The 25994-nt window shown below is 41.4% G+C and overlaps 1 protein-coding gene across 3 annotated transcripts in view; it reads left to right on the forward strand.

Annotated features, from left to right (window-relative positions):
* The first annotated feature begins 1097 nt into the window (after window positions 1-1097).
* LOC123164931 (protein SWEETIE) overlaps window positions 1098-25994 on the forward strand; it is a 32059-nt gene continuing 7162 nt past the window's right edge. For 2 of the 3 annotated variants that reach the window (XM_044582544.1, XM_044582547.1), the window contains exons 1-35: window positions 1098-1357; window positions 1874-2081; window positions 3730-3836; window positions 4221-4457; window positions 4558-4647; window positions 4713-4800; window positions 5446-5510; window positions 9837-9941; window positions 10389-10478; window positions 10575-10655; window positions 11043-11111; window positions 11949-12074; window positions 12669-12775; window positions 13707-13839; window positions 13928-14034; window positions 14631-14747; window positions 14831-14998; window positions 15872-15958; window positions 16060-16153; window positions 16827-16895; window positions 16996-17118; window positions 17204-17275; window positions 17378-17482; window positions 17713-17801; window positions 19361-19517; window positions 20533-20682; window positions 21145-21194; window positions 21300-21399; window positions 21536-21592; window positions 22646-22713; window positions 24077-24170; window positions 24733-24953; window positions 25065-25212; window positions 25318-25386; window positions 25857-25913. In XM_044582544.1, the coding sequence (XP_044438479.1) occupies window positions 1187-1357; window positions 1874-2081; window positions 3730-3836; window positions 4221-4457; window positions 4558-4647; window positions 4713-4800; window positions 5446-5510; window positions 9837-9941; window positions 10389-10478; window positions 10575-10655; window positions 11043-11111; window positions 11949-12074; window positions 12669-12775; window positions 13707-13839; window positions 13928-14034; window positions 14631-14747; window positions 14831-14998; window positions 15872-15958; window positions 16060-16153; window positions 16827-16895; window positions 16996-17118; window positions 17204-17275; window positions 17378-17482; window positions 17713-17801; window positions 19361-19517; window positions 20533-20682; window positions 21145-21194; window positions 21300-21399; window positions 21536-21592; window positions 22646-22713; window positions 24077-24170; window positions 24733-24953; window positions 25065-25212; window positions 25318-25386; window positions 25857-25913 (3879 nt within the window). In that variant the 5' untranslated portion in view covers window positions 1098-1186. The remainder of the gene's footprint in view (window positions 1358-1873; window positions 2082-3729; window positions 3837-4220; window positions 4458-4557; window positions 4648-4712; window positions 4801-5445; window positions 5511-9836; window positions 9942-10388; window positions 10479-10574; window positions 10656-11042; window positions 11112-11948; window positions 12075-12668; window positions 12776-13706; window positions 13840-13927; window positions 14035-14630; window positions 14748-14830; window positions 14999-15871; window positions 15959-16059; window positions 16154-16826; window positions 16896-16995; window positions 17119-17203; window positions 17276-17377; window positions 17483-17712; window positions 17802-19360; window positions 19518-20532; window positions 20683-21144; window positions 21195-21299; window positions 21400-21535; window positions 21593-22645; window positions 22714-24076; window positions 24171-24732; window positions 24954-25064; window positions 25213-25317; window positions 25387-25856; window positions 25914-25994) is intronic. The other variant, XM_044582546.1, reaches the window with a different exon arrangement.

The raw sequence follows: 25994 nt of genomic DNA on the forward strand, positions 1-25994 counted from the left end.
CATTCCACTAGAATGGGTCGGTCCGTTCTTGTGTTTGGTAAGAACATTTTTGAGGAATGGAATGGTTACGTTCTGATGTTTAGTTTGAAAGATGGAACAGAATGGGATTGTTCATCTCACTGAATTGGATTCTGATAGAAAACTAAATTGAATGTAGACTGAACCCTTGATTGCAGTGATTCAGAGAACAGTGGTACATGACGCTGCAGTACAGAGGTATACAGGCTCCATCAAACTGTGTACATCACAACATCAGGCTGAATATCCCCGTCAGACATTTCTTCGAACACCTTGCCTCCGCTTTGCAACCTTGCTCGCTGCATCTTTAGACTGTGAGTCTCCTCAACTGGTTACCACTAGCAGTAGCTAATTGTCAGCAAACAAGGTCCAATTTTATCAACAGTCCGTACTTGGTAGGGAACATTACCATGTAAATTGTTGATCCTTTTGGAGCAGAACGACTCACTGGAGCATGCTTGTGCTGAATGAGACTGGAGGAAGGGAAGGAGGAAACGGGAGGTGCGGTGGCAGTCCGCGTCGGACTAGTAGTGGAGGAGACGCGAACAGGGCGGCAGCGCACACAGGCGAGCACCGGCGGAGCTCGCATGGCGCTGTGGTAGGACGATGAGGAGGCGTCCGGGTCGTGCGGCGCGGCACGGAGCCCGACACCTTGCGCAGCAGCAGCGACGCCATGGCTTGCCGTCGGACGGGCGGCGGCGGCGGGGCGGCGACCACTATATGTGAGCCGCGACGCGACATCGCCTGAAGGAGAGGACGAGCGCGGGGAAGGAGTGGAAGAACCGAAAAAAGTGGATCATGCTGCGATGCCGATCGAAGGGACACCGAGTGGTGTGGCAGTTTTGCAATCGGGCACAGAGTTGCCAAATACATATTTCGTTTACTTTAATCTTTATGATATGGATGAGACACATATTACCAAAAAAAAAGTCATTTTTTCCAATTTCTTATAAGTTGCCAAAATTAAAGAAGCTTTGGAGTTTTTTTTTTTTTTGAAACTAAGAAGCTTTGGAGTTGCAAATGTTGGCTAAGCTAATTTTTTGACTACCAACCAAGCACCACACCGGGCGGCACGTCTACTCTAGATCTCCATCCCAGTGGTACCGGAAAAAGGCCATCGGCCCAAACACCCGCACGCCCTCCCGCTCCCTCCTCCCCCACCTTTCGCATGGCGAAGCGCGGCGTCGCCGGCGGCGAGCCAATTCCGCTGTCGCGGTTCGGCGCTCTGGTGGCGCAGCTGGAGTCCGTGGTGGCGTCGGCCAGGCAGAAGCCCCCCGACGCGCTCCTCTGCTTCGACCTCCTCTCCGAGCTCTCCTCCGCCCTCGACGAGGCCCCCAAGGTCGCGCCCCAACCCTCCTCTCCCATTGCCCTAGATCTCACCTTCCAGATCCCTGCTGCTATAGCAATGCCTATGCGTATGCTACTGCCGCACGAGCTCCCTCGATCGGTGTTGCTGTGCCGTGATCTGCTTGAATTGGCTCGCTATGGGGAGTAATTTCGGTAGTTCACTGCTAGAGTTCGGTGTCCTTGGCTCCTTGCAAAGCTCTACTCTGTTCTAGTTGCTGGGTCGGAGGATCCTAGTATGGGGTCATATGGTTGCTTTTAGCTGCGTCTGAGGGGGCAGAAGAAGTAAATAAATGCTTCATGATTGACACGCATTTGAACTGAAAATTGCTCACAATTTTGCATCCCTTCCTGCTTGCGTGTGTCAAACTTGCGATGCATGAGCCACCACGAGGAAGTTCGCTCTTTGATTATGTTAACCCAGAAAGTGTAATATGCAGCTTCAGGTGATGAATGGAGGATTTCCTTGGTACCTCTGATTTTGAATTGTGTGTTTGATGTTGCTATTCAGGACACCATCCAACTTTGGCAAAGGAAATGCGAGGATGCTCTCCAGTCCTTGCTTGTCTTTGGTGCTTGCCGCCCTGTTCGACGGTTGGCGTCATCAGCAATGGGGCGGATAATTCAGAAAGGTGATGCAATATCAGTATACTCAAGGGCGAGCACCTTGCAGGGGTGGTTGGTAGATGTGAAAAGAGCGGATCCCATGGCATGTGCAGGTTAGGAATCACAATTCATGCTGTATAAATTTCTTAACTTATTTCGGATGTGTTGGCAGTTGTAATTTATCTATTGAAAAATCCGTTTACTTATAGACTTGTAGCCAGCGGGTGAACGTAAATGCCCACAATTATCAAAAAAAGAGAAATCATGGAAATACTCTCATTAGCTGAATGAAAAGAAGGATCTACGCTGTTTACTTGTCGAGACCCAATAACAGTGTTCTCATTATGGCCTACTTGCGGGGCATAAGCGCTGATAACATTGAGAACCAAGTCCTGTGAGAGCCTGGCTTAATAGGAATGATAGACTACTCATATCAACAAGGAATTCCTTCTTTTCCGGGAGCCAATTTGAAAAGAACTCCAAAGTTAAGCGTGCTTGGCTTGGAGCAGCTGATCTCGGGTGCACACGAGTGAGGACAAAAGTGCGCAGGAAAGACTAGTGTTGGTCTGTGGGGCCAGTCTAGATCCTGCCAAGCGTAACGTCCAGGAACCGGTGGATGTGGCCGGGGCGTTACAAGTCTCCAACTAACAGTTTGACTAGGATAATCTGGTCCCCTCGCCTCTTGACGTCTACCTCTCCATACTTGAGGCCCTTGTTGATCAAGATGCTTCATGCTTGCTCCATTTTTACTTGCAGTTGTCCCCGTGTACCACATCTTGAAGCCGGTATCCTCCACCTCCTTCGCCTTATGCCCCCTTCATTTGGTTTCTTGGACGCAAAGGATCAACACCTCTCCTCACCGCTGTATCAACTAGCTTCCCTTAACTTTCCTGTCAAGGACCCTATGTTCCAGCTACCTAAGCGGATCCTACTAGGCTCGACTAGCTTCCTTAGCACTCGTCGAGTCAAATGCAAAGACCCTCGCTCATTTTTCACTACACCCGGGCGTCGATGTAGCGCGCCACTAAGGATGCGATGACCTGATCCTTGCGCACTTGTCACCGTATCCAGATCAAGATACGGCGCGCCACCAAGGGGGTGATGGCCTGGCCCTTGCCCATTTGACACCACACCGGGTTCCATATGGCGCATTGCTAAGAGGGTTACGCCCCAACGATGTTCTTCTGGGTTTCATCTCCATAAGAGTGGCTGGGTTTTGCCGTTGGCTCACCAAGCCTATCACAACCCTCCTCCTTTACCTGGGCTTGGGACTGGCTATGTTGAGACAACATAGGCGGAGCTTGTGATTATTATTATGAGTGGCTTAGATTATGGACCCTGATAAGTGCCACACGTGTGGCACGAAGCAATTCCGCCCTGACGTTTTTTGATGGCAAGCTTAGTTACAAGAGGATGGCAACTTTAGTTGTGAAACATGGTGACTTTCTGTTTGGATGGCAAGTTCCAATTTTTTTTGAGTTTTTTTTCCGATGAAACTTTAGTGTAAAAAACGTCAGGGAGGTGTTACTTCGTGCCACACGTGTGGCACTTACCATTTGGGTAGATTATTTGGTTATGATTATGTGCCTGCAAAAAAATAATAGTATGATGTAGTAATGCATTTTTCTGGTGTGCATTGTGCAATGATCTGGACTAGATGGCCCCTGCTATTTCTCATAGAAGTCGCGCTATAATGATGTGGTCTGCTTATGGATTGTGATTGTGTTTCTAATGATGTAAAACCAAATAATTTCCTAACAGGTGCAGCGCAATGCCTAGGAGAAATTTACCACTTATTCGGGCGCAAGATTACCGCAGGATTGATTGAGACATCAAACATCGTAGGAAAACTGATGAAGTATCATGAGGTCTGTGCTTCTCCCTTCAGTTTCCTTATTATTCTTTCTGTTCTCATTCCAGTGCCTTCTACAGAATATTATCTGACTGTTATTTGGTATTCATATCATCTTTTTATTTCTCTTGCAATACAACATCTATGTTAAAATATGTGGAGTACTTGCTTTTGTTTGTCTAGAAACAATGATTCCTACAAGATCGGGGACTTGCTGTAAATCTGAATATGTTCACCTGTGGGACTTTTTGTTCCTTCTTTTTTCTTGTTTCCAAGGACCCACAATTTTCTTAATAGTGTTGATGCATATCTCCAGCCCCGTTTCTGGTGTTCTTTTTGCTCCTTGTTCATTTTCTAGTGTCTACCAGTAAAAGCAATTTTTTCTTACTTGAATCTTCAGGACTTTGTAAGGCAAGATGCACTCCTCTTGCTTGAGAATGCATTGGAAGGCTCTGGTGGTGGTGGTAGTGGTGCAGCTTACCTGGAGGCTTTCCGCATAATCATGCGAGGAGGCATAAGTGACAAATCATATATTGTTAGAGTAGCAGCAGCGCGATGCTTGAAGGCCTTTGCTAATATAGGTGGGCCTGGGTTGGGGATGGCTGAACTTGATACTTCAATGTCTTGTTGTGTTAAGGTATCGTTTACTCATTTTATTTATTCCACATGTTTACTTAAAAACCAGTGGTTGAAGTTATTTTAGCTGAATTTATTCTTTGCTTGATGGCATTTTATAGGGCTTGGAAGATAATGTGTCAGCAGTTAGAGATTCATTTGCAGAAGCACTTGGTGCCATACTTGCTCTTGCAGTGAACCCAGATGCACAGGTATATAGCTTCATATGCTCTTAACTTTTTTCCTGTCAGTTTCTGTATATGACTTTAGTTGACAGGTAACTAAAGGAGGAAAAAAGCAAAATGCTTCTGCAAAGAAATTTGATGATGGTATACAGAAGCATTTAATTTTGCCATTTGTTAAAGGTAAATAGTGGTGTCCTTTTCTAAGTGTGATGAAAGCTATTTAAAGACATGAGTGTGTATGTATGTTGTTGTAACACTGTTCTGAATACTGTTTTTTCATTCCAGTCTTGCATATTTGCTGTCTTTATTTAAAAAGGAACTAATATGAAAGCATTATGAAGGAGAGGCATGTGAAAGTGAAACAATACCAGTATGAATTCAGTGTGAACCACAATTGTTAAACTTGTTGCCGAACTCACACTATACTGAAAATGGGCATTGATCCTAGTATGTGCTTATTGCTAGTAGCATGCTCAAGGCTGTCTAGAATTAGCATTCTCAATATTTGAATAGGGCACATGGTCAATCCCTAGGTAGCTCAATGGTGGAATGTGTATCCAAGTGTCTTCCTAGGAATGTATCACCGGGGTTCCTTCCCTCTTGATCCTCTTTTATATTGATATGATATCACAATGTGTGCAACGCTTTCTTTTTCTTATTTTCTGTAATTATTTAAATTTATGCTATGGTGCTCTTTTTATCAATTATACCGCCAATGTGAGCACGCCGCTGCTTCTGCATATGGCACAGATAGCCATGTGTGACTTAGTCGACAATTCATGCTTATGTGCATTCACTGAAATCTTCCCTGTTTTCCTATTGCAGCAAATGGAGCCAATGCAAAGAAACTCCGAGTTGGTTTGTCCCTATCGTGGGTGTTCTTTTTGCAGGTAAAATTTTATTCGAAATGGAATAAAGGTTTTGTAGGAAGTAAACACAAAGACGCGAAAGAAAAATCACGGAATTAGAATAGTGCAATACTAAGGTGACTAAATTTATGTAAGGAGACTACAAGGATGAGCTATTAAGCGTAACTGACCATAAAGTAAGTAAAGATACTACGAAAACATCCGAGTTAGAGTGCCACAGGGCGCAGAGGTCAAATATGTACAAAGATAAGAGAAATTTAATGCTGAAGTGGGCTCTGACATTTTGTAATCTGACTAAGCCCCATCCTCTCACCCATTGTGCATATCCCATCTTTTAAAAATTTATAAAATGGCGCAGTAAGGGCCTTCCCTACTGTTTTCGCTCAAAACAGCAACGACACAACAACAAAGCCTTTAGTTCCAAACAAGTTGGGGTAGGCTAGAGGTGAAACCTATAAGATCTCGCGGCCAACTCATGGTTCTGGCACATGGATAGTAAGCTTCCACGCACCCTTGTCCATGGCTAGTTCTTTGGTGATACCCCAATCCTTCAGATCTCTCTTTACGGACTCCTCCCATGTCAAATTCAGTCTACCCCAACCTCTCTTGGCATTATCCGCACGCTTTAGCCGTCCGCTATGCACTGGAGCTTCTGGAGGCCTGCGCTGAATATGCCCAAACCATCTCAGACGATGTTGGACAAGCTTCTCTTCAATTGGTGCTACTGCTACCCCAACTCTATCTCGTATATCATCATTCTGGACTCGATCCTTCCTCGTGTGGCCACACATCCATCTCAACTTGCGCATCTCTGCCACACCTAACTTTTGAATATGTCGTCTTTCAGTCGGCCAACACTCAGCGCCATTACAACATTGCGGGTCGAACCGCCGTCCTATAGAACTTGCCTTTTAGCTTTTGTGGCACTCTTGTCACAGAGAATGCCAGAAGCTTGGCGCCACTTCATCCATCCGGCTTTGATTCGATGGTTCACATCTTCATCAAAACCCCCATCCTTCTGCAGCATTGACCCCAAATATCGAAAGGTGTCCTTTTGAGGCACCACCTGCCCATCAAGGCTAACCTCCTCCTCCTCGTGCCTAGTAGTACTGAAACCGCACCTCATGTACTCGGTTTTAGTTCTACTAAGCCTAAAACCTTTCGATTCCAAGGTTTGTCTCCATAACTAACTTCCTATTGACCCCCGTCCGACTATTGTCTACTAGCACCACATCATCCGCAAAGAGCGTACACCATGGGATATCGCCTTGTATATCCCTTGTGATCTCATCCATCATCAACAACAACAACAACAAAGCCTTTAGTCCCAAACAAGTTGGGGTAGGCTAGAGGTGAAACCCATAAGATCTCGCGACCAACTCATGGCTCTGGCACATGGATAACAAGCTTCCACACACCCCTGTCCATAGCTAGTTCTTTGGTGATCTCATCCATCACCAAAGCAAAAAGATAAGGGCTCAAAGCTGACGGCTGATGCAGTCCTATCTTAATTGGGAAGTCATCAGTGTCGAGATCACATGTTCGAACACTTGTCACAACATTATCGTACATGACCTTGATGAGGGTAATGTACTTTCTTGGGACTTTGTGTTTCTCCAAGGCCCATCACATGACATTCCGCGGTATCTTATCATAGGCCTTCTCCAAGTCAATGAACACCATATGCAGGTCCTTCTTTTGCTCCCTGTATCTCTCCATAAGTTGTCGTACCAAGAAAATGGCTTCCATGGTCGACCTCCTAGGCATGAAGCCAAACTGATTTTTGGTCACACTTGTCATTCTTCTTAGTATGGCTCATCAGCTTAATTCCACGGTAATTAGTACAACTCTGAACATCCCCCTTGTTCTTGAAGATTGGTACTAATATACCCCGTCTCCATTCTTCTGGCATCTTGTTTGCCCGAAAAATGAGGTTGAAAAGCTTGGTTAGCCATACTATCGCTATGTCCCCGGGGCCTTTCCACACCTCAATGGGGATACAATCAGGGCCCATTGCCTTGCCTCCTTTCATCCTTTTTAAAGCCTCCTTGACCTCAGACTCCTGGATTTGCCGCACAAAACGCCTGCTGGTATCATCAAAGGAATCGTCCAGTTCAATGGTAGAACTCTCATTCTCCCCATTGAACAACTTGTCGAAGTACTCCCGCCATCTATGCTTAATGTCCTTGTCCTTCACCAGGAGTTGGTCTGCTCCGTCCTTGATGCATTTGACTTGGCCAACATCCCTCGTCTTCCTCTCCCGGATCTTGGCCATCTTATAGATGTCCCTCTTGCCTTCCTTCGTGCCTAACCGTTGGTAGAGGTCCTCATACGCCTGGCCCCTTGATTCACTGACAGCTCGCTTTGCGGCCGTCTTCGCCATCTTGTACTTCTCTATGCTGTCTGCACTCCTATCCAAGTATAGGCGTCTGAAACAATCTTTCTTCTCCTTAATCGCCTTCTGAACATCATCATCCCACCACCAGGTATCCTTAGCTTCGCTTCTCCTTCCCATGGACACTCCAAACTCCTCCGAGGCCACCTTATGAATGCAAGTCGCCATCTTCATCCACACATTGTCCGCATCCCCTCCCTCCCAAGGGCCCTCCTTAATGATCTTCTCCTTGAATGCCTGAGCTACCTCCCCCTTGAGCTTCCACCACTTCGTTCTAGCGACTTTGGCACGCTTATCCCTCTGGACACAAATCCGAAAGCGGAAGTCCGCAACCACCAACTTATGCTGAGGGACAACACTCTCTCCAGGTATCACCTTACAATCTAGGCACGCACGCCTATCTTCTCTTCTTGAGAGGATGAAATCAATATGGCTAGAGTGTCGACCACTACTAAAAGTCACTAGATGTGATTTTCTCTTTTTAAAGAGGGTGTTAGCTACGATCATGTCGTAGGCTAGAGCAAAGCTTAAGACATCTTCTTGATTCCCGATGCCATAGCCAAAGCCCCCATGCACCCCTTCAAAACCTGTGTTAGATGTACTTACATGGCCATTGAGGTCTCCTCCTATGAAGAGCTTCTCGCCAATCGGTACATTCCTAACCATGTCCTCCAGGCCTTCCCAGAACTCCCTCTTGGTGTTCTCATTGAGGCCTACTTGTGGGGCATACGCGCTGATAACATTGAGAACTAAGTCCCCAAATACCAGCTTGACCAAGATAATCCGGTCCCCACATTTCTTGACATCTACCACTCTATACTCGAGGCTCTTGTTGATCAATATGCCTACGCCATTTCTGTTTGCAGCCGTCCCCGTGTACCACAGCTTGAAGCAGGTATCCTCCACCTCCTTCGCCTTCCGTCCCCTCCATTTGGTTTCTTGGATGCAAAGGATATCAACAATCTCCTCACCGCTGCATCAACTAGCTCCCGAAGCTTCCCTGTCAGAGACCCTATGTTCCAGCTACCTAAGTGGATCCTCCTAGGCTTGACTAGCTTCCTTACCCTTCGCACTCGTCGAGTCAAATGCGAAGACCCTTGCTCATTTTCCACTACATTCGGGCGCCCATGTAGCGGGCCACTAAGGATGCGACGACCCGATCATCGCTCACTTGCCACTTGCCACCAGATCAAGATACGGCGCGCCACCGGGGGGGGGGGGGGGGACCTTGCCCATTTGACACCCACACCCGGGTTCTGATGTGGCGCATCGCTGAGAGGGTTACGCCCCAACGAAAATCTTTTGGGTTTCATCTCCATAAGAGTGGCTGAGTTTTTACGTTGGCTCGCCAAGCCTATCACAACCCTCCTCCTTTACCTGGGCTTGGGACCGGCTATGCTGAGGCAACATAGACGGAGTTACTGTTTTCGTTCAAAAAATAAAGAAAATAAAAATAAAACCATTGTTTGAATTATCTATGTATACAATGTACCAAACTGATTATCATGAAGACCTAAAAAGGTTGTTGAGTAGTAAATACCCTTTCAAAGGGTTGTTGCCGTTCACTTCCATCCTAAGGGATGCATCATTAGGCATCTCAACTTCATTATATTTATCTTTCAATTGTTAGCTTGTCGCTGTAGTGAATTAGCAACCGACCTAGCTCAGTGGGTGGGTGAGCGGATGTACAGCCCCATCAATGAGATTTAAGTCCACTTTTAACTTGAACATCGGTGCTTTTCTTCTAGCCAGCAAAAAAACAAAGAAACATACCTACTTCCTACTAGTTATTGTCACTTGGCTCCCTCACAAAAAGTTGTCTTCCTATTTGAACTAGAAAGATTCTATGCCTCAATTCTACTAAATTTACCTTAATTCACAAGTAGCCTGATTGCATTTTGTAGCACATTGATATTTCATTTCTCTCTCTTAACAAAAGTTCTCTGGTGCAGATGATCCATATGAAGTACGGTACCCTGGACAGTGAACTTCAAAACTATGCTGTACAAGTGATGGAAATTCTCCAAGGGAATGGTTCTCCTGATCCACACGCATTGGTAGCTTCCTTTGTCAATTTTGGTTTGAAGTTTGAACTTGTGTATCCATATTTTTTTTCAACCATGAATTATTATGTTTTAAAATGGCTGTATTGTCAGCAAATATTTCCTTCACAAGAGAGACTGCCTTTTCCACATGCGGTTTATCAATTTATTAGAATTTATTTTGAGGATGGATTGATGCAGCTGCATGAGTTACCTAGAAATATGAAATGTCCACATGGAATTAGTTCACCTATAGATGACAGAAATGTGACACAAGAAGTGGAACATGTGCTTTGTAAGAGCCCAGCAGTTTGATGCTTGTTTCCAATTAGTCTAAACTAGTATGAATTTGTAATTTTGTTTGTTAAGAAAACAGGATATCAAATACTGGCAAGAAAATGTTATTCCACTTCAGTTGCTTTAGTTTAAAGGTTCTTATTGCTTTTATATCTAAATGCCCAGGCATGTGTGCTATATGTCCTCCGAGTTGGTTTTGCTGACCAGATGACCGAGCCAACACAGGGTGAATTTTTGGTATTTCTGGGAAAAAAGGTTCGATAGCTTCAACCTGGTTCTGAAAAACAGTATAAAAAGCCTGAGTGAATTTCCTTACATCCTTTGAATTTCTGTATGTATTGTTGAGTGCAGTTGGAGTCTTCAAATTATTCTGCTCCGACGAGAGTGACAACATTACGCATTCTATCTTACCTCTTGAGAAGCTTGGGCGAGGTATTTGCACTCGAAGGGATGATGTATTATCAATGTTTTTTCCCTGTTTAATTTGCAGCCTCGATTGTTATAACTCAACCAAGTAGCATACTTGATGCATTTCCAGCTACTTTGAGTTACGTGTATGATTTTATATTCTCTTTGGCGAAAGTGTTATTCTTATTTGCTATCTGTTTATGGGCAGTTGCTCAGTACCATCACAGAGATCGTGAAGTTGGAAAAGTACTATCCAATGTGTTACTCGCATGTGGCTCTGAGCCTCATATATCATTCCCACAAACAATGATGTTTCCATTTTATACCTCTTTGCCATAGTACTCAGCTAATTTTCTGTTTTTGGATCAATGCTATGCGTACATGAGTAACATCCCATGCTCCATCACACAGGTTCCATCTGAATTCAAGGATATTCTTGATAACACAGTCGTTGCAGCATTATCTCATTCTTCAGCAAATGTATGTTGCAAAATAGGTTTCCTGAATTTTCATTTTGTGTACTCTTAAATTCATAAGTACATGAACATTTTGTTTTTCACATCATCTCTGTTGTACATATCTGCTATGCAATTCCACGATTAAACACATGTAGCTTACTGAATCCTCATGTATGATAGATGTATACTACAAAATTATTTTATTTCAGCTTTCAGAGATATATATTACTAGATGACTAGATAACCATGTAGTCACAGATCCACTTGCTTGTGCCATTGCTATATTACATGTCATGTTACTCCGTCTTGAGAACATTTTCTTCATTGTTCAACTGCTTGTTTTTTCTCAACATCAATGACATCAATGAAATAGTAAACCACTGATGTTGAGTAAACTACACATATACTTACTTTTCTGGTGCCAATATTCATTTTTCTGATTGCATATCATATTTCATCAATCTGTTTCCTGCAAACGACCAACATAGCTTATCACACACTTGCCTGCTTGTCAATACAAAATTTGCATGCAGTGTCTGAACTTCACATTCAGTGTATCATTGATCTTGCTGCCTACTGTATTACTGAGTACCGAGGAAAACTGAATATTACTGTGGTCTTCCATTATATTCTACAAGGTTCCCTTTAATATGAGTATTGAGTAAATTGAAAGCTGAATATAGTGGCAGTCATTTTGGCATGTCCTGCTGTTGCTGCACCTTGTACAGTTGTTTCTTCTAAAAATGAAACTCAAGCCATGCTTAAATTTTCTGTTACCATCAATCAATGCTACAGATGTTCATTTGTATGTTGTCTTAAGTGGTTGACCAACCCTAATATCTTTGTTGACATTGTATAGGTTCGTGTCGAGGCTGCTTTAACATTGCGTGCTTTAGCGGAAGTTGATCCGACATGTGTTGGCGGTTTAGTCTCATATGGTATTACAACATTACATGCTCTCAGGGAGACTTTATCATTTGATAAGGTATAGTGAAGCTTGTCTGTTGCATTTCATAAACTTATTATACCTAGGGATAAGCGGTTGTTCCGGATGTTCACAGTGCACAGCTAGCCATGCTACTTAATATTTAGTACGTACTTAAATAGTTACTCTTTAAAGCGCAGAGTCAACCGATGTCGCTGTTTCTAATTGTAATTGAACCTCTCATGTTACAGTCTTGAGAATTGATCTGTGTTGCAGCTTCATAATTACTTTCTGCTGTCTCACAAAGAGGAAACAGTGGTTAAAAAATATGCATCATGCATACAGCATGATAAATACATGTAAGCCTAGAGCATAGTACTTGCAGCACTGGCAGAGAGTCTTTGTACACTTGTTTTTACTCACCTCACTCATTAATCAGTACAAAGGCTTGCTGATCTAGTCCGGACTTTCCTATAGGATGAATTGGCACTAGTCTCTAACATATTATGTTGTGTTTGTAGTTTAATATGTTCATCAGCGACTATTGGTTTATCTTTTCATTAGTTATTGCTACTTTATACTGTATTTGGCATCATATATGCATGATACAGTTTACTGCCTTGACATTTACCCTCTTGATAAATTTACTTAAAGCAGGGTAAAAATCTGAACCATGAGCTTGATTCGCTACATGGACAGGCTACTGTGTTAGCTACTCTCGTTGCGATCTCGCCAAAGTTACTTCTTGGTTACCCTGCAAGGTTCATTTCATTATACTTCGCGATATTTTCCTTGGTTTTAGTCTCTGATTGTAAATTGTAAATGAATGAAGATGTACATTTCGGTCAAATATATCTGAAGTCTTTGTACCCCCGCGCTCCCTACTTGTGAATGGGAAATGACATTCATAAGTTTTCATATGGCAGTAGTTTGTGGGGCTGCTTGCATTGTTTCACCACTACATCTTCATAGTATTTTGTAGCTTTTGAAATTTGCCTAAGGTTTGTTACATCAGTTTGCTGCTGTATTCCTAGGTTTGTTTGGTAACGATGTAGCCTTGGGCCAAGTTTTAGATTGGATCCTTGGCAGTGTGATCTGGTGGGGCTACGTTCAATATTTTTTAGTGTGTTGTGTGCTCTCATATATCTCTGAGTACCATTAGCACCCCGTGAAAGTGTACTAGGTCATTGTTGTTGTCAGGTCGTTCACCTGTCGACTGTATCAAAGTCCCTTCTGGCATAATAACAAAAATAATTTCATGAATTAACTAGCGCCTAGCATTACGTTTCTGTAGTTGATACAAAACCTACCTTGTTATTCATGTGAACAAAGCAGAAGCAGTGGATAAAGAAATGCTCTAACATTCTGGAATCTGAACCATATATTTGGCATGAAAAGGCTATAAATGCTCTAATATTCTGAAATCTGAACCATATATTTGGCATGAAAAGGGTATGATACTAGGTTGTGCCAACTTTGTTTTGGATCTATTGTCGCAGGTTCATAACTTTGATAAGCATTCTTAACAGTGCCAACATGTATTAAAAACACAATGTTAGAATGGATAACTCTCATTTATTATTTCTGTTAGTGGAAATTATGCCCAAGGAATAAGCGCTATTTGTTTTTCCAATGTTTTGACCCTCATATATTATAAATTTATCTTACTTTTCCTATTCAATAAACGTGCAGGCTGCCCAATTCCGTACTTGAGTTGTCCAAAAAGATGCTGAATGGCTTCAGCCGAAACCCAGTGGCTGCTATAGCAGAGCGTGAAGCTGGCTGGTTGTTATTAGCTTCTCTTTTAGCATCCATGCCAAAAGAGGTATTGCAGATACTGTCTATGTGTCTCATGTATATATATTGCTATAAAGCTTACATATCGATGGCTCTTTTCTGTGGTATGTATGCAGGAGCTGGAAGATCAAGTGTTTGATGTTCTTTTGCTATGGGCTAGTCCTTTTACTGGAAATCCTGAGTCGTACCTTAGTCATATACAGGACTGGGCATCAGAACTGCGGTTCGTTTCAGCAACTACACATGTATTGCATGTTTCTAGTTCATAGATAGTTTCATAATAGCTTCAAAAACATTTTTGTGATACCGTTCATTGTCATCCTGGATGTCTCTGTCTTCCATACCTGCAAGCTTTGCAACCTTGATACTTCTATTTCTTCCATGATTCTTTGTTTGATACCAAGTTGTGAGTTGTGACATGCATGGTTGGGCATGGGTCTGAAGACTGAAAGTAGAGCAATCGACTGTAGGGGATCACCCTCATCTAGCCGTTGGCAGCGCTCTTCCCTGAGTTGGTAGATAGGTATTAGGCCTTTTGCAGCCTTGGAGAAGGAGGGGGAAACTAGAACTTCTGGTTAGTTTTTGCTTAAGGATCTCAATGATCTGCCTGCACTTCTATAGGAATAGAAGTCCCTAACCACATCAAGTAAGATAGACAACAATGCCATGAAAGGTTCACATCGGTTCCTACCAGATACAGATAAAACAAGAAAGTAGAGATAAAGAAAATAAAATACACTGGACAACTTCTGCAAATCTGTTCATTGCTAAAGTTATTTTTTTAGTTAATTCGCTGATTTGTTTAGCTTTTTGCTGCAGCGTTCTGTCGGTTGCAATCGAGGCGCTTACTGCTTTCATAAGAAGCTTCGTTTCTCCTATTATCGCAACTGCTAATGGTGGAATCTTACTTAACCCTGTCCTGGCCTACCTTGGTGGGTGCGTAAAATTCACTGCTGAATTCCTATTTTAGTCTTTAGTGTGTATTCCGTGAAGGCTAAGTTTCAAGCTATACAATGCAGAGCTTTATCCCTTATATCTTCGTTGAGCACTAAGCAACTGCCAAATCTCAAGTCTGCACTGAATCTCTTCACAACTAGAACACTGATGGCGTATCAGTCTCTTTCCAATCCAGTGGTTTATCAATCAGAGCATGAGCAAATGCTTCAGCTGTGTTCAAGCCCATTCAGGTGGTGTATTTTGAATAGCATGGTTTTATTATATTTATGCTTGGCATGTCATTATGCATTAAAATGTACTCCCTCTGTAAACTAAAGTAGTGATCTAAAAGATCTTATATTAGTTTACAGAGGGAGTAGAATTTAATAAAAATTAGCGAGCACCAACACCTGCTACCAACCTCTGACCATAATACATTCGAACCTCCCTTTTGATTATTTGGAGTGTTACACTGCATGCCCCACAACTTAATTTTGTGTGCTCAGTTACCCTAAATTGGTTTGTTTATTTCGGTCCATCTACTCAATTTAATGTGATCGGCTACATATAATTGTGCAACTGTATTTGAGCACTAAGAATTTTTTAACTAGGATTTAATTAAATTCTACCCAATCATGTATCTTATCTGCACAAGAGAGATTTCAAATGGGTCTGCCAAGCATACTTGACAATAAACACTCGAAGAAAACGTTTCTGGGACTCAGTGCTACAGTACAATTTGCATAACTGTTTTGTCCTTAGTGCTGGCAACATTTGGACATTATTGTGTTGTATATGAATTGCTTTCTAAAACTCTGAATGATTACACAATATGGCATTATCATGGTCTTAAAAGGCAATTCTGTCTTTTCAATTTATTCTTTTGAGCGCTATTTTCACATATGCTTCATCAAGGTACCTGGCTACACGAACTCCCAATACGATAGAACTTCTATTACGTTGTAGGTCCTTGGTGTGCTCTAAAACATAGAGACTTAAAGCATGTAATTCATCTTCAGCATTTGACAGCCAGTATTCCCTTCTTTTTTCTCATTCTGCATTCCTTTAATACTGTATCACTCGCCTTTTGTTCTATGTATTAACTTTCCGGGTGATGAAACTAGTGACCCTTCCGGATGGGAAGAAAGCTCATGCTTGAAGTTTCTGTTAGATAAGAGAGATGCTTCTTTGGGCCCGTGGATACCTGGAAGGTAGCGTGCCAAGTATGAGTTCTCGTTGTACTGAACTATGGCCAACTACACTGTCTTCTTTTAAAAATATTTATGATGGTTTATTGGTTATTACTAATCAGGGATTCATTTGAGGATGAACTACGAGCTTTTGATGGTGGTGTTGATGGATTTCTACCATGTGTGTGGGATGATGAAATCAGCAACTTTCCTCAGGTAGTTATCTTTTCAATACCTCGGCCCAGCTGTCTTTATGCTTATGTTTGCTCAAAACTTGATACTATTGATATGTTTCACATGCATCCAGACATGGAAACTACACTCTAGGCCAGTTCTAAAATACAATAATTGGTTCAGGAAGGAACTAATTTAGTATTAGTCAATAAGAATCCTACATTAAGCTTATACCTAGAAAGCACTATGTACATAAGGATTTTTTTAAATGTTCCCTTTTACAAGAGAAGCAATTGCTAATTAACAAAGCTGCCTGTGCCTGGTAAGCTCTTTTGATGCATGTATATACTGTCATTCTGAAAATCAATACTGTTTTTTCCTTTAACCGCACTTCTTTTATTTGAACAAAATTGTGCGAAGAATTATAAATAGGAAAATAGCATCCAGTGTGAGGACTGAGTAAGGGTACAGGATAGCGAGTGTGTCCTATGAGGCTATGATCACTTATCAGTCACACACTGAAGTTATGTTTGAACTGGGATAATGTTTGCAGTGTTTTTGATCGGTTGTTCACTTACTCATTAGTAACTTCCTTATGTATTAATCCAAACTTCAACTAAGCTTATTACTGTTGATACATGTGGATGCCATCGACTTTCTACAGTCAGGTGCACACTCTGAATGGGCTAATATATGTTTGTTTTTCTTATTGAAGCCAGAATCAGTAAGCAAAATGCTGGTTAATCAGATGCTTCTGTGCTATGGTTCTATCTTTGCATGTCAGGTGCAGTTAACTTCAGCGACTCGTTCATTTTTAACTTGGGAATTCTGCTTTTGTTGATTAATGATTTTCTATTTTTGTTTGTTCATATGCCTATTGACAGGACAATACTGCCAAGATAAGACTCCTGAACAATATTGACCAGTGCCTCAAGGCTGGGAAGAAGTACTCTTGGTATATGTTTCTTGTTTCAAATGCCTGTGTTGCTCTATTGTCAGGGCTAAAGGTACTTCTAATATTTGTTATAAGCTGAGAGCGCTAACAGTCTAATTTGTTTTCTTAATTTTAATATCATCGTGCTCTCTGTTCAGGAGTTACTGACTTTACGTGGCGCTCAATCATTGCCAACTGATATATTTAGTATGATCCAATCTATATTCAAGGTAAAGTATGCGTACAGAGTACAGATCAAATTTGCGAAACTACCCCCCCCCCCCCCACACACACACACACCAAAAAAAATTTAACGTGATTACTGGCATCAGGGCATCCTAGGGGAGAGTGAAATTTCTACAGCACAACGGCGGGCAGCATGTGAGGGTCTTGGTTTACTGGCACGCACTGGGAATGATATATTCACCGCAAGAATGGTTTGTCTCTTGAGTGTGGTCATACTTTTGCACTTAATATTAATATTTGCCTGCTTTGTCAACTTTGAATTTTTGTATAAAATTACTACAATTTTTTATCAGTTATGCACTTTATCCTTCATACTCTCCACTCTCCAGGCATGTTGTAGATGGTTATGCATTTCATTTCTCCCCAGATACATTTTCATCTTCTAGACTATAGTAATGGAAGTGGTTTTTGAATTTACTAGGCTCGTTCCCTTCTTGGAGAGCTAGTAACACCAGTGGATCTGAGCTATGCAGCATCGGTTGCACTTTCATTGGGATGCATTCATCGAACGTAAGTTCTGCTTATTATTGTATTTATTCTTCCTCTCCCTATAAAAGACAGTTCAGGCTTTACCTGGCGGAAGCCTTTTTTTTGGTCACCTGGGATATTGCTCACCTTACTTCGATATGTTCAGTACTGTGTTAACACAAATATTTCGTCATTTGTGTTGCATAAGTATGGAGGAGCCAAACCTACATCAAGCTTGGTTAGGCTAGTTTGAGCTAGCTTGCATTGCACAGGCTTGTACCCGCAAAGTTTAAATCATCTCGCTTTTGTAATTTGTATTTCTATCAGTTTCTGTACTAGTATAGAGACTGGTGAATGGTGATGACACTTTTCCTCTTTGTCTCCCCAACTCCCAGTTGTAAAAAGCAACTAAAATAAAACCAGAGAAAGAGCTAGCAAGAACAAATCCTAGCTATCCCACAAAAAGGAAATCTCATATAACTAAATCCTAAATAGCCACCCTGCGATGTGTGTACACAAAATCACACTAGTACACCATGGTGCATGACCTCACTGAGTAGACCGGAGAGTGCTCCCCTTAAGTCTCGGGGATTGGACAAAAATTAAGAGGGAAAATATGGAAATTAAGCAAGTTAGTAGAGCAATTTTGTGTCTCAACTCCTGAACTACCCTTAATAATAACACTAATCAATGAAATTGCTTAATGTCGTTGCTGGTTACAAAAACTCTGTAGCATGTGCATGCCTCCATTTTAGCAAACTGCAGCAACAACTGGTGGTTCTGTCTGATTTTACCATTATGCAATCCAACAAAAGGTCAACGGCCGTGAAGTTAGGGGGTATGGTGTGGCATAAGGTTGACGACGGCAAACTCGAGGGGATGGCAGGGGCCAAGTACAATGGTGGTGGTTCGGTGCATGTTGGCATGGACCATGGTTGGGAATTCCAGCAGAGCCTTTAATTAAAAAAATGTGTCTAGGGTTCAAAAAGGAAAAATTGGGCTATGTTGGCATGGACCATGGTTGAGAATTGCAGCAGAGCCTTAAGTTAAAGAAATGTGTCTAGGCCTCTAGGGTTCAAAAAGGAAAAAAAGATTGGGCTATGTTGGCATGGACCATGGCTGGGAATTGCAGCAGAGCCTTAAATTTAAAATATGTGTCTAGGGTTCAAAAAGGAAAAATTGGGCTAATTTGTAATTTGAAGAAGTCTGAGAGCTGCAATTAAAAATTTAGGGCGTGGTTAGAGCTTGTAATATTTTTTTCTGTCTCATGTGTAGCAAATGCATTGGACTAGTCGTACATATATGTTACTCCCTCCGTCCCAAAATAAGTGTCTCAAGATTGGTACAACTTTGTACTAAAGTTAGTATAAAGTTGAGACACTTATTTTGGAACGGAGGGAGTATATCAGTTCTAGTATTTAACTGTCTTATGTATGTGAAATTGCTCGTTAGAAGCATGTGTCACCTTGTTTATTTATTTGGATTATGTGGGGAGATGTAGTGGTGTCTATAGGGTAAGTTGTTACCTATGTGGAGTTAGTTTGTGTGGGTATGTTTGACACGTGGAGTTCACTGCAGTAATGCTCTTTTTGTTGGTGCAGTGCAGGGGGAATGGCATTATCTACTCTGGTCACTCTAACTGTGAACTCGCTGTCTCATTTGAGTAAGAGTTCTAATTCTAACCTGCAGTTGTGGTCACTCCATGCTCTTCTTTTGACCATCGAAGCTGCTGGCTTGTCTTACGTCTCCCAGGTTCAGGTATTTTTCGTCAGTCTTATTTCATAAGTTGTAACACTCTTTTCGAGCAATGAATTGTGTATGAATTCGACCTAGTGAGTTATACACTTGCTGTGCAAAGGTTTTCAGTGACTGTTCTTACACCATCTTAGTAATTACATTCTCATCAGATTTTCATACGCAGAGAAATCTTGTAATGTGGCAGCCATGCATAGGTTTCAATAGTATTGTTAGTTTCCTTTTGGTTTTTGTCATCTTTCATACATGCCATGCAGTTTTTGTGAACTATCTACGCTGTTGTGTTGATGGTGCGAGGATTTATACAACACACCAGAACACACCGGTATTAAGTACATTTTTGTTTAACATCTCTTAAATAGGGGTATGAGATGCAGGGATTGTAGTCCTCACCATTTTTTATCTCAAGGGAAACATGTGGAATATTATCCTATTTGAGAGTAACATGTGGATCTACATGTTTAGCATCATAACTGTGCCACTTTGGCAAAGCAATTTCCATTTACTGTCAAACATCCATGGATACACTTAATCAGGAGGGATCCTTCCATGCAATTCGCCTTCACACTTATTAAACATCTCAGTTTCGTGGAATTAGGGTATCTTTGGTTGGTATACTAGGGGCATGCTTGGTTCAAAGCTAACCTTGCCATATCTAAGCTTAGGTATAGTGTGGCAAAACCACTTTTTTGGCAAATTACCAGGCAATGAAAGTGAAAGCCATGTTGCCAAACCAAAGAAAATCTTGTCACACCTTTCTCAGTCAGTGGTCGGGCCCATGCTGTAGGAAATGTATCTTGGTACAAGTGCCGCCTCTAACCAAACAGGGTGACGAACTCAGGCAAATTTGCCTAACATGTAGTGTGGCGAAATGCGGCATGCTAGGCACCAACCAAGCAGGCCTACCTCTTAATATCACCTTTTGTGCCTTTATTTCGCCCACTAGTTGCATAATAATTGTATTCTTGTACTGCTGATTGTAAATTTGTAATGGGTGCTTTGATATGTTGTTACACAGGGGACACTTTTCCTTGCTATGGAAATTCTTCTGTTGGAAGAAAATGGTTACGTGGATTTTAGACAGGAAATAGGCCATCTTATCAATGCAATAGTGGCAGTTCTCGGTCCTGAACTTGCTCCGGGTAGCATATTCTTTTCACGCTGCAAGGTTGGACAATTTTTTCTCTATAATTTTCTGGTAACCTTTATTCAAGAAAAAGGAAGGTCCGGCCTATTTTTCATTGGATCTTGCTAATAATTAATGTCTTATTAATGAATATACATGTCAGTCTACCCTTTTAGTTTTGTTCATACATGTCATTTTACCACTTCAAGGTTCACATGTCATTCTACCGCTTTGGGATGCACATGTCACATATCTTCCATAACGAAAACTTCTGGGTATAGCTATGTAAAGTATAATACAGAGGGTATTGAACTAATGAACAGTGTAAAGTTCATCTTGTTAAGTCTCTCTTGTGCTTGAGTTCTCGTGCATGTTGCTAGAATGACATGTATCTAGTAATGGAGGGACCATTTACTGTCTTTAAGAGACATGAACTTGCAGCTATTTTTCTCCTTTTTTGTTTCTAGAGGAAGTTGTTCACACGACTCATATTGTTAAGTTCAGTCTGTCATTGCAGAGATAAGCTCCTCAAATGAAACGGCTACACTTCTAGAGTACGTAATGATCATAAATAATATCTATTTTCTTTAACAAGTAGGTGATTAGGAGAGGTCAGCTTTGGATGTAGTGCTCAAAGTATTTTCTCTTGTATGTTGCAGATCAGTTAGGTTTGCTCAGCAGCTTGTTCTTTTTGCTCCTCAAGCTGTTCCTGTGCATTCCCATGTTCGAAGTCTTGTCCCAACGCTTTTCTCAAGACAGGTACGCGGTCCTGTGTAGTTGTTTACTTTCTTATTAACATCTCCTTTCTGTAAACAGGTAGGTTATGCCGTAGTGCGTATTCATTTACTTCGATATTAGCATTCCCTTCCCTTACTGTGGCCTACTTTTGTAACAGCCAAGCCATAGGTATTTAGCAGTGTCGACATTGCGTCATCTGATCGAAAGAGACCCGGTAAGGCATGCAAGCTGAAACCCTTTATTTTAGTGCTTCAGTCCAAATACCTGACAGTCTCTAGTATCATTTGCATAAAAGTTATAATTTTCCGCTTTATGTTGTACTACCTCCGTCCGGGTTTATTGGGCCCGTAAGCAACACTCACGCGTACAGTTTTACAAGGCCCCTGCAGGGGGAAGCCCTCGATTTTCTCCCGAATTAATCTCGCGTGCAGTTTTAAAGCGCGGGACGTTTCAAGAAACAGCTAGCACACGCATCTTTAATGGTCCTGATTGGCCATGCAGCCACGATTAGCGCGCACGTGAGCATGCATTCGTGCGCTTTCCAGGAAAATCACAGGCACAGTTACTGCGATCCCGGCGGCCTGGTTTATCGGCAATAATACATGCTTAACTACTGGTTCTAATCAAAGCTATATCTCTGCGTTCGAGGTTGCCTTGGTCTCTAAGTTTTGGTCCAAGGGCCCAATAAACCCGGACGGAGGGAGTACATAGCATGGAAATGAGGATTTATTTTTGATTGCTTGTCACTATATTATTTGGCATAAATTCTCATACTGATTTGTCTTATTTTAATGTAAAAGCTACCTGTGCATGCAAATTTTCTTACAAGGGTAACTGTCTAAACTTATTGCTATTTCTGGAAAATATGCATGTAATCTTTACTACGTAAAGTAAAATCCAGTAGCAGTAAGTGTGTTAGCAATAAGCACTCACTAATTACTGCCAACTCTGCCATTTTGGATGCCATTAACTTTGTATGCAGGAAGATCTGATGTCGTTATATTATTTTGTCATATTTTTCAAATTGATGTTTGATTTGTCACTGATAACATTTTAATATGAGTTTGATGGACAGCTAGTTCATTAATCAATTAAATTTTTAGCTCTTTCACTTGAATAAACTTGAATGACCTCTTTGATGCTATAACATTTTTTGGCATCTTTATATGGTAAGAATACATATGTTTTATCCAGAATTTCCTGTTGTGGAAGAATCCTATGCAATTACTTCCGCTTGTCTTATTTGCCGCTGAATCTTCTATGTCAGGCTGCAATGATCAATGAGAACATCGAAGAGAATCTGTTCAGTATGCTTGATGGGGAAACCGACTCAGAGTATGTTACTACCATTGGTGTGTGTGTGTGTGTGTTGCATCTGTGGTATATCCTGTATTCTTCGCACCTAGTAGTTATAATCTTTTCGTGTCCAAGCTAGTTCTTATTAGGTTTTGAATTTCCATATTGGTTGAAATATATCCTCCTGTCTTCGCATGCATCATCGTGCTATGATGATGCTGTCCTTTTGCTGCATAATACAAAGATGCCAAGGCTGGCATTGTCATATTTGTCAGTGTGCCATCATAAGGTGGCAGCATGCTATATTTTTGCACCCATCTGTAGCTTCTTACCACGATTATATTATATATTTACCAAAGTAAAGGTGGACTAGTGCAACCGTACAACTGAAGGGATGGAGTGCCGGTGTTAGGTGCCAGTATGTCATATTTTGGCTCCCATGTATAGCTTCTTACCGTCATCATATTATACTCCCATATGTTCATCTTTGCATGACGTTCTAGGCTTCTTACCATCATCATATTGAGCTTTGCATGGCATTCTATCCCACTTAATTACTCCTTTGAATGAGCGATGTTAAATCCAATCTCTGGCTGCCATATTAGATGCTTGTGTATGCACATCAAATGCAGCCAATATAGGGCCACCGCCGCTTAGGGAATTTATATATGGATAACACTGTTGAAGTTCATATGTGGATTGCCTAGCCCTTTCCATCAGTTTGGACTTTTGGTTGCGTTGGCTAGTGCATGAAGCTTAACATGGTATCAGGGCCTAAGGTCTTGAGTACAAGTCCTGGCTTTCGCAATTTATTCAAAATTGTTGTTCCCTCCTTTGTGTCCACGTATAGGCCTCTTGAGCCATACCTCTGAGTCTATCCATGTGTTGACTTCCCGTGTCACACGTGAGAGGGAGTGTTGAAGTGTATATGTGGATTGCCTAGCCCTTTCCATCAGTTCGGACTTTTTCTTGCGTTGGCTAGTGCATGAAGCTTAACAAACACAAGGGTATTTATTATGGATGGGAAACTGTGAAATACTAGGCGTTTACAGTTTCAAAGAGAATGGTTGACAGCATTTTCTACTGAACACTTAAGAAGGGCAAGGGTCTCGTAGTAAATGCGGAACATTCTCTTTGAGGGTGTAAACGCCATGGTATTGTTTAACAAACATACTGAAAATATTGTATGCCCAAAATGTCATCTATGTGCGTTGTGCAAACAGAGGACATACATATTGTATCACCTTCCATTCAATGCTTGTACATATGTGTATTGCTGACACTTATTTTGGATTAATATTTCTATAAAATCATTGTTTGGAAGGTGGAAAATTTATTACTATTATAAAATGTTCTTGTCAGTTGTGAGATGGAAATTAATTTTCAGTTTTCAAATGTGCAGAATAGCAACATTGGTTCGGGCTACTATTATTCGCTTATTATATACATCATGTCCACTGCATCCATCTCGATGGTTAGCCGTTCTGCGGAATATGGTATGTTTAATAGGCCTTGCATTGAGTTTCAATATGTTGTGTTTAGTTCCTAAGACTAGTTTATCCCCATCATGAAGAGAGACATGCATCACAATAATTATCTGCGATGGCATATATCCTTTTAATGTTCTGATTATTCATTCTGCGCCGAGGGTAGATATCATATCTCTACTGGCATACTGTTCCTTGTCTCGAAAAGAGAATCATGCAAAATGCTATAGATTCTTGCAACTAGTATGTTCTATGCAATTTAATTGTAGCATGATGGCATTTCTTATCTCAATACCTGTCTTCCTATTTGCATGCGCGCTGACAGAAGGCTTTTGGTACTATATGCTAAACATTTTCTTGCCTCTGAATTTGTTGATTCTCATCATGAGCGCATATTCTCAGTAAGCGAATCATAGATTGGTGACACTGTGGTACATTCTTCATGGATCTAGTATACGTGATGATAAACATGTGTATTAGTTCCTTCCAAGTGTTGGTACATAATTCTTCAGGAGGAGAATTCATGCTTTGGAGTTGGTATGGCTTATGTTGATTCTTTTTTGCCATTCAGGTTCTTGCTACATCAGTTACAAGAAATACGAGTGAAGGTCTGACCAGTTCTGGATATGATTCCGTTGACAGTACACATGAGAATGATGTGTATGGAGAAGATGACGACAATATGATTTCCGGCCCAAAGCAGGAGCAAGTAAACTGGTCTGCTCCTATATCGAGTCAGTTTTCTCGAAGAAATAAGCACCTCAGATACCGCACTAGGGTATTTGCAGCAGAGTATGTTGTGCATATGACTTTTGCTTCTATCGAGCCCAAACTTTTCTGAAGATACAACGTAATATTTTTTGTTTCCCACTCATCATTTGTACTTTCTATTGGTTAAAACAGATGTGTTAGCCATGTACCGGTTGCAGTTGGAACAGAACCAGCTCATTTTGATCTCTTGTTGGCAAGGAGTGCAATAGCTAAGGGGACTTATTTATCAAATGATTGGCTCGTGCTTAAGCTACAGGAGTTGGTCTCGCTTTCGTATCAGGTCCAAACATAAAACAGATCTTACATGCAGACCATAGAACCATCTGAAAGAAGTTCTTAAGTCAAATTTGCCTGTTTAAAGCTAACAACTACATTTGCATGGCAGATAAGTACTGGACAGTTTGAGGGCATGCAACCGATAGGCGTGCAGCTTTTATGTTTGATTATGGACAAGGTATCTCAGCTCTTCCAAAGATATAGGCCTTGACATAAATATATAAGTTGTTCATGCAATCAACCATTCACTTTATAGCAATTCTAAGGCAAACATCTGTGACTTGAATTATAATATGGAAGAACTGGTCAAGGCTTGTTGACCATGCATATTGTGTTGCCTTTAAAATGCCGTGAAACTATAGTACATTGTTTTGCGAAGTATAATGTTGTACATGTGTCCTGAAATGATTTAGGCACCTGGTAAGTCTAGTCTGTCTATCATGCAATAATGCAGTCCTGTTATTTGCTTGCACAAATCATGTGGTAGTCCTTATAATTGTTTCACCAGGGATATTGAGTACCGAATTGAGATTTTTAAATTATCTATCTTTTTGTATGAATCCTTTCCTGTGATTATATTAGTCCTCTAATTATCTATTTTAAATTATTTACTCTGTTAAACTCAACCTGGGCCATTTTTTTTTCTAGTTTGGCATGACAGTGGATCCTGAATTTCCTGGACATATCTTGTTAGAACAATTTCAGGTGATTCTCTGATCTCATCACTTCCTAATAGCAGTTTTGAGCAAAAAAGAAATTCTTGATGGCCTGTGTTCTTACTGTGTA

Source organism: Triticum aestivum, chromosome 7D (assembly GCF_018294505.1).
Source record: "Triticum aestivum cultivar Chinese Spring chromosome 7D, IWGSC CS RefSeq v2.1, whole genome shotgun sequence".
Taxonomy (NCBI): domain Eukaryota; kingdom Viridiplantae; phylum Streptophyta; class Magnoliopsida; order Poales; family Poaceae; genus Triticum; species Triticum aestivum.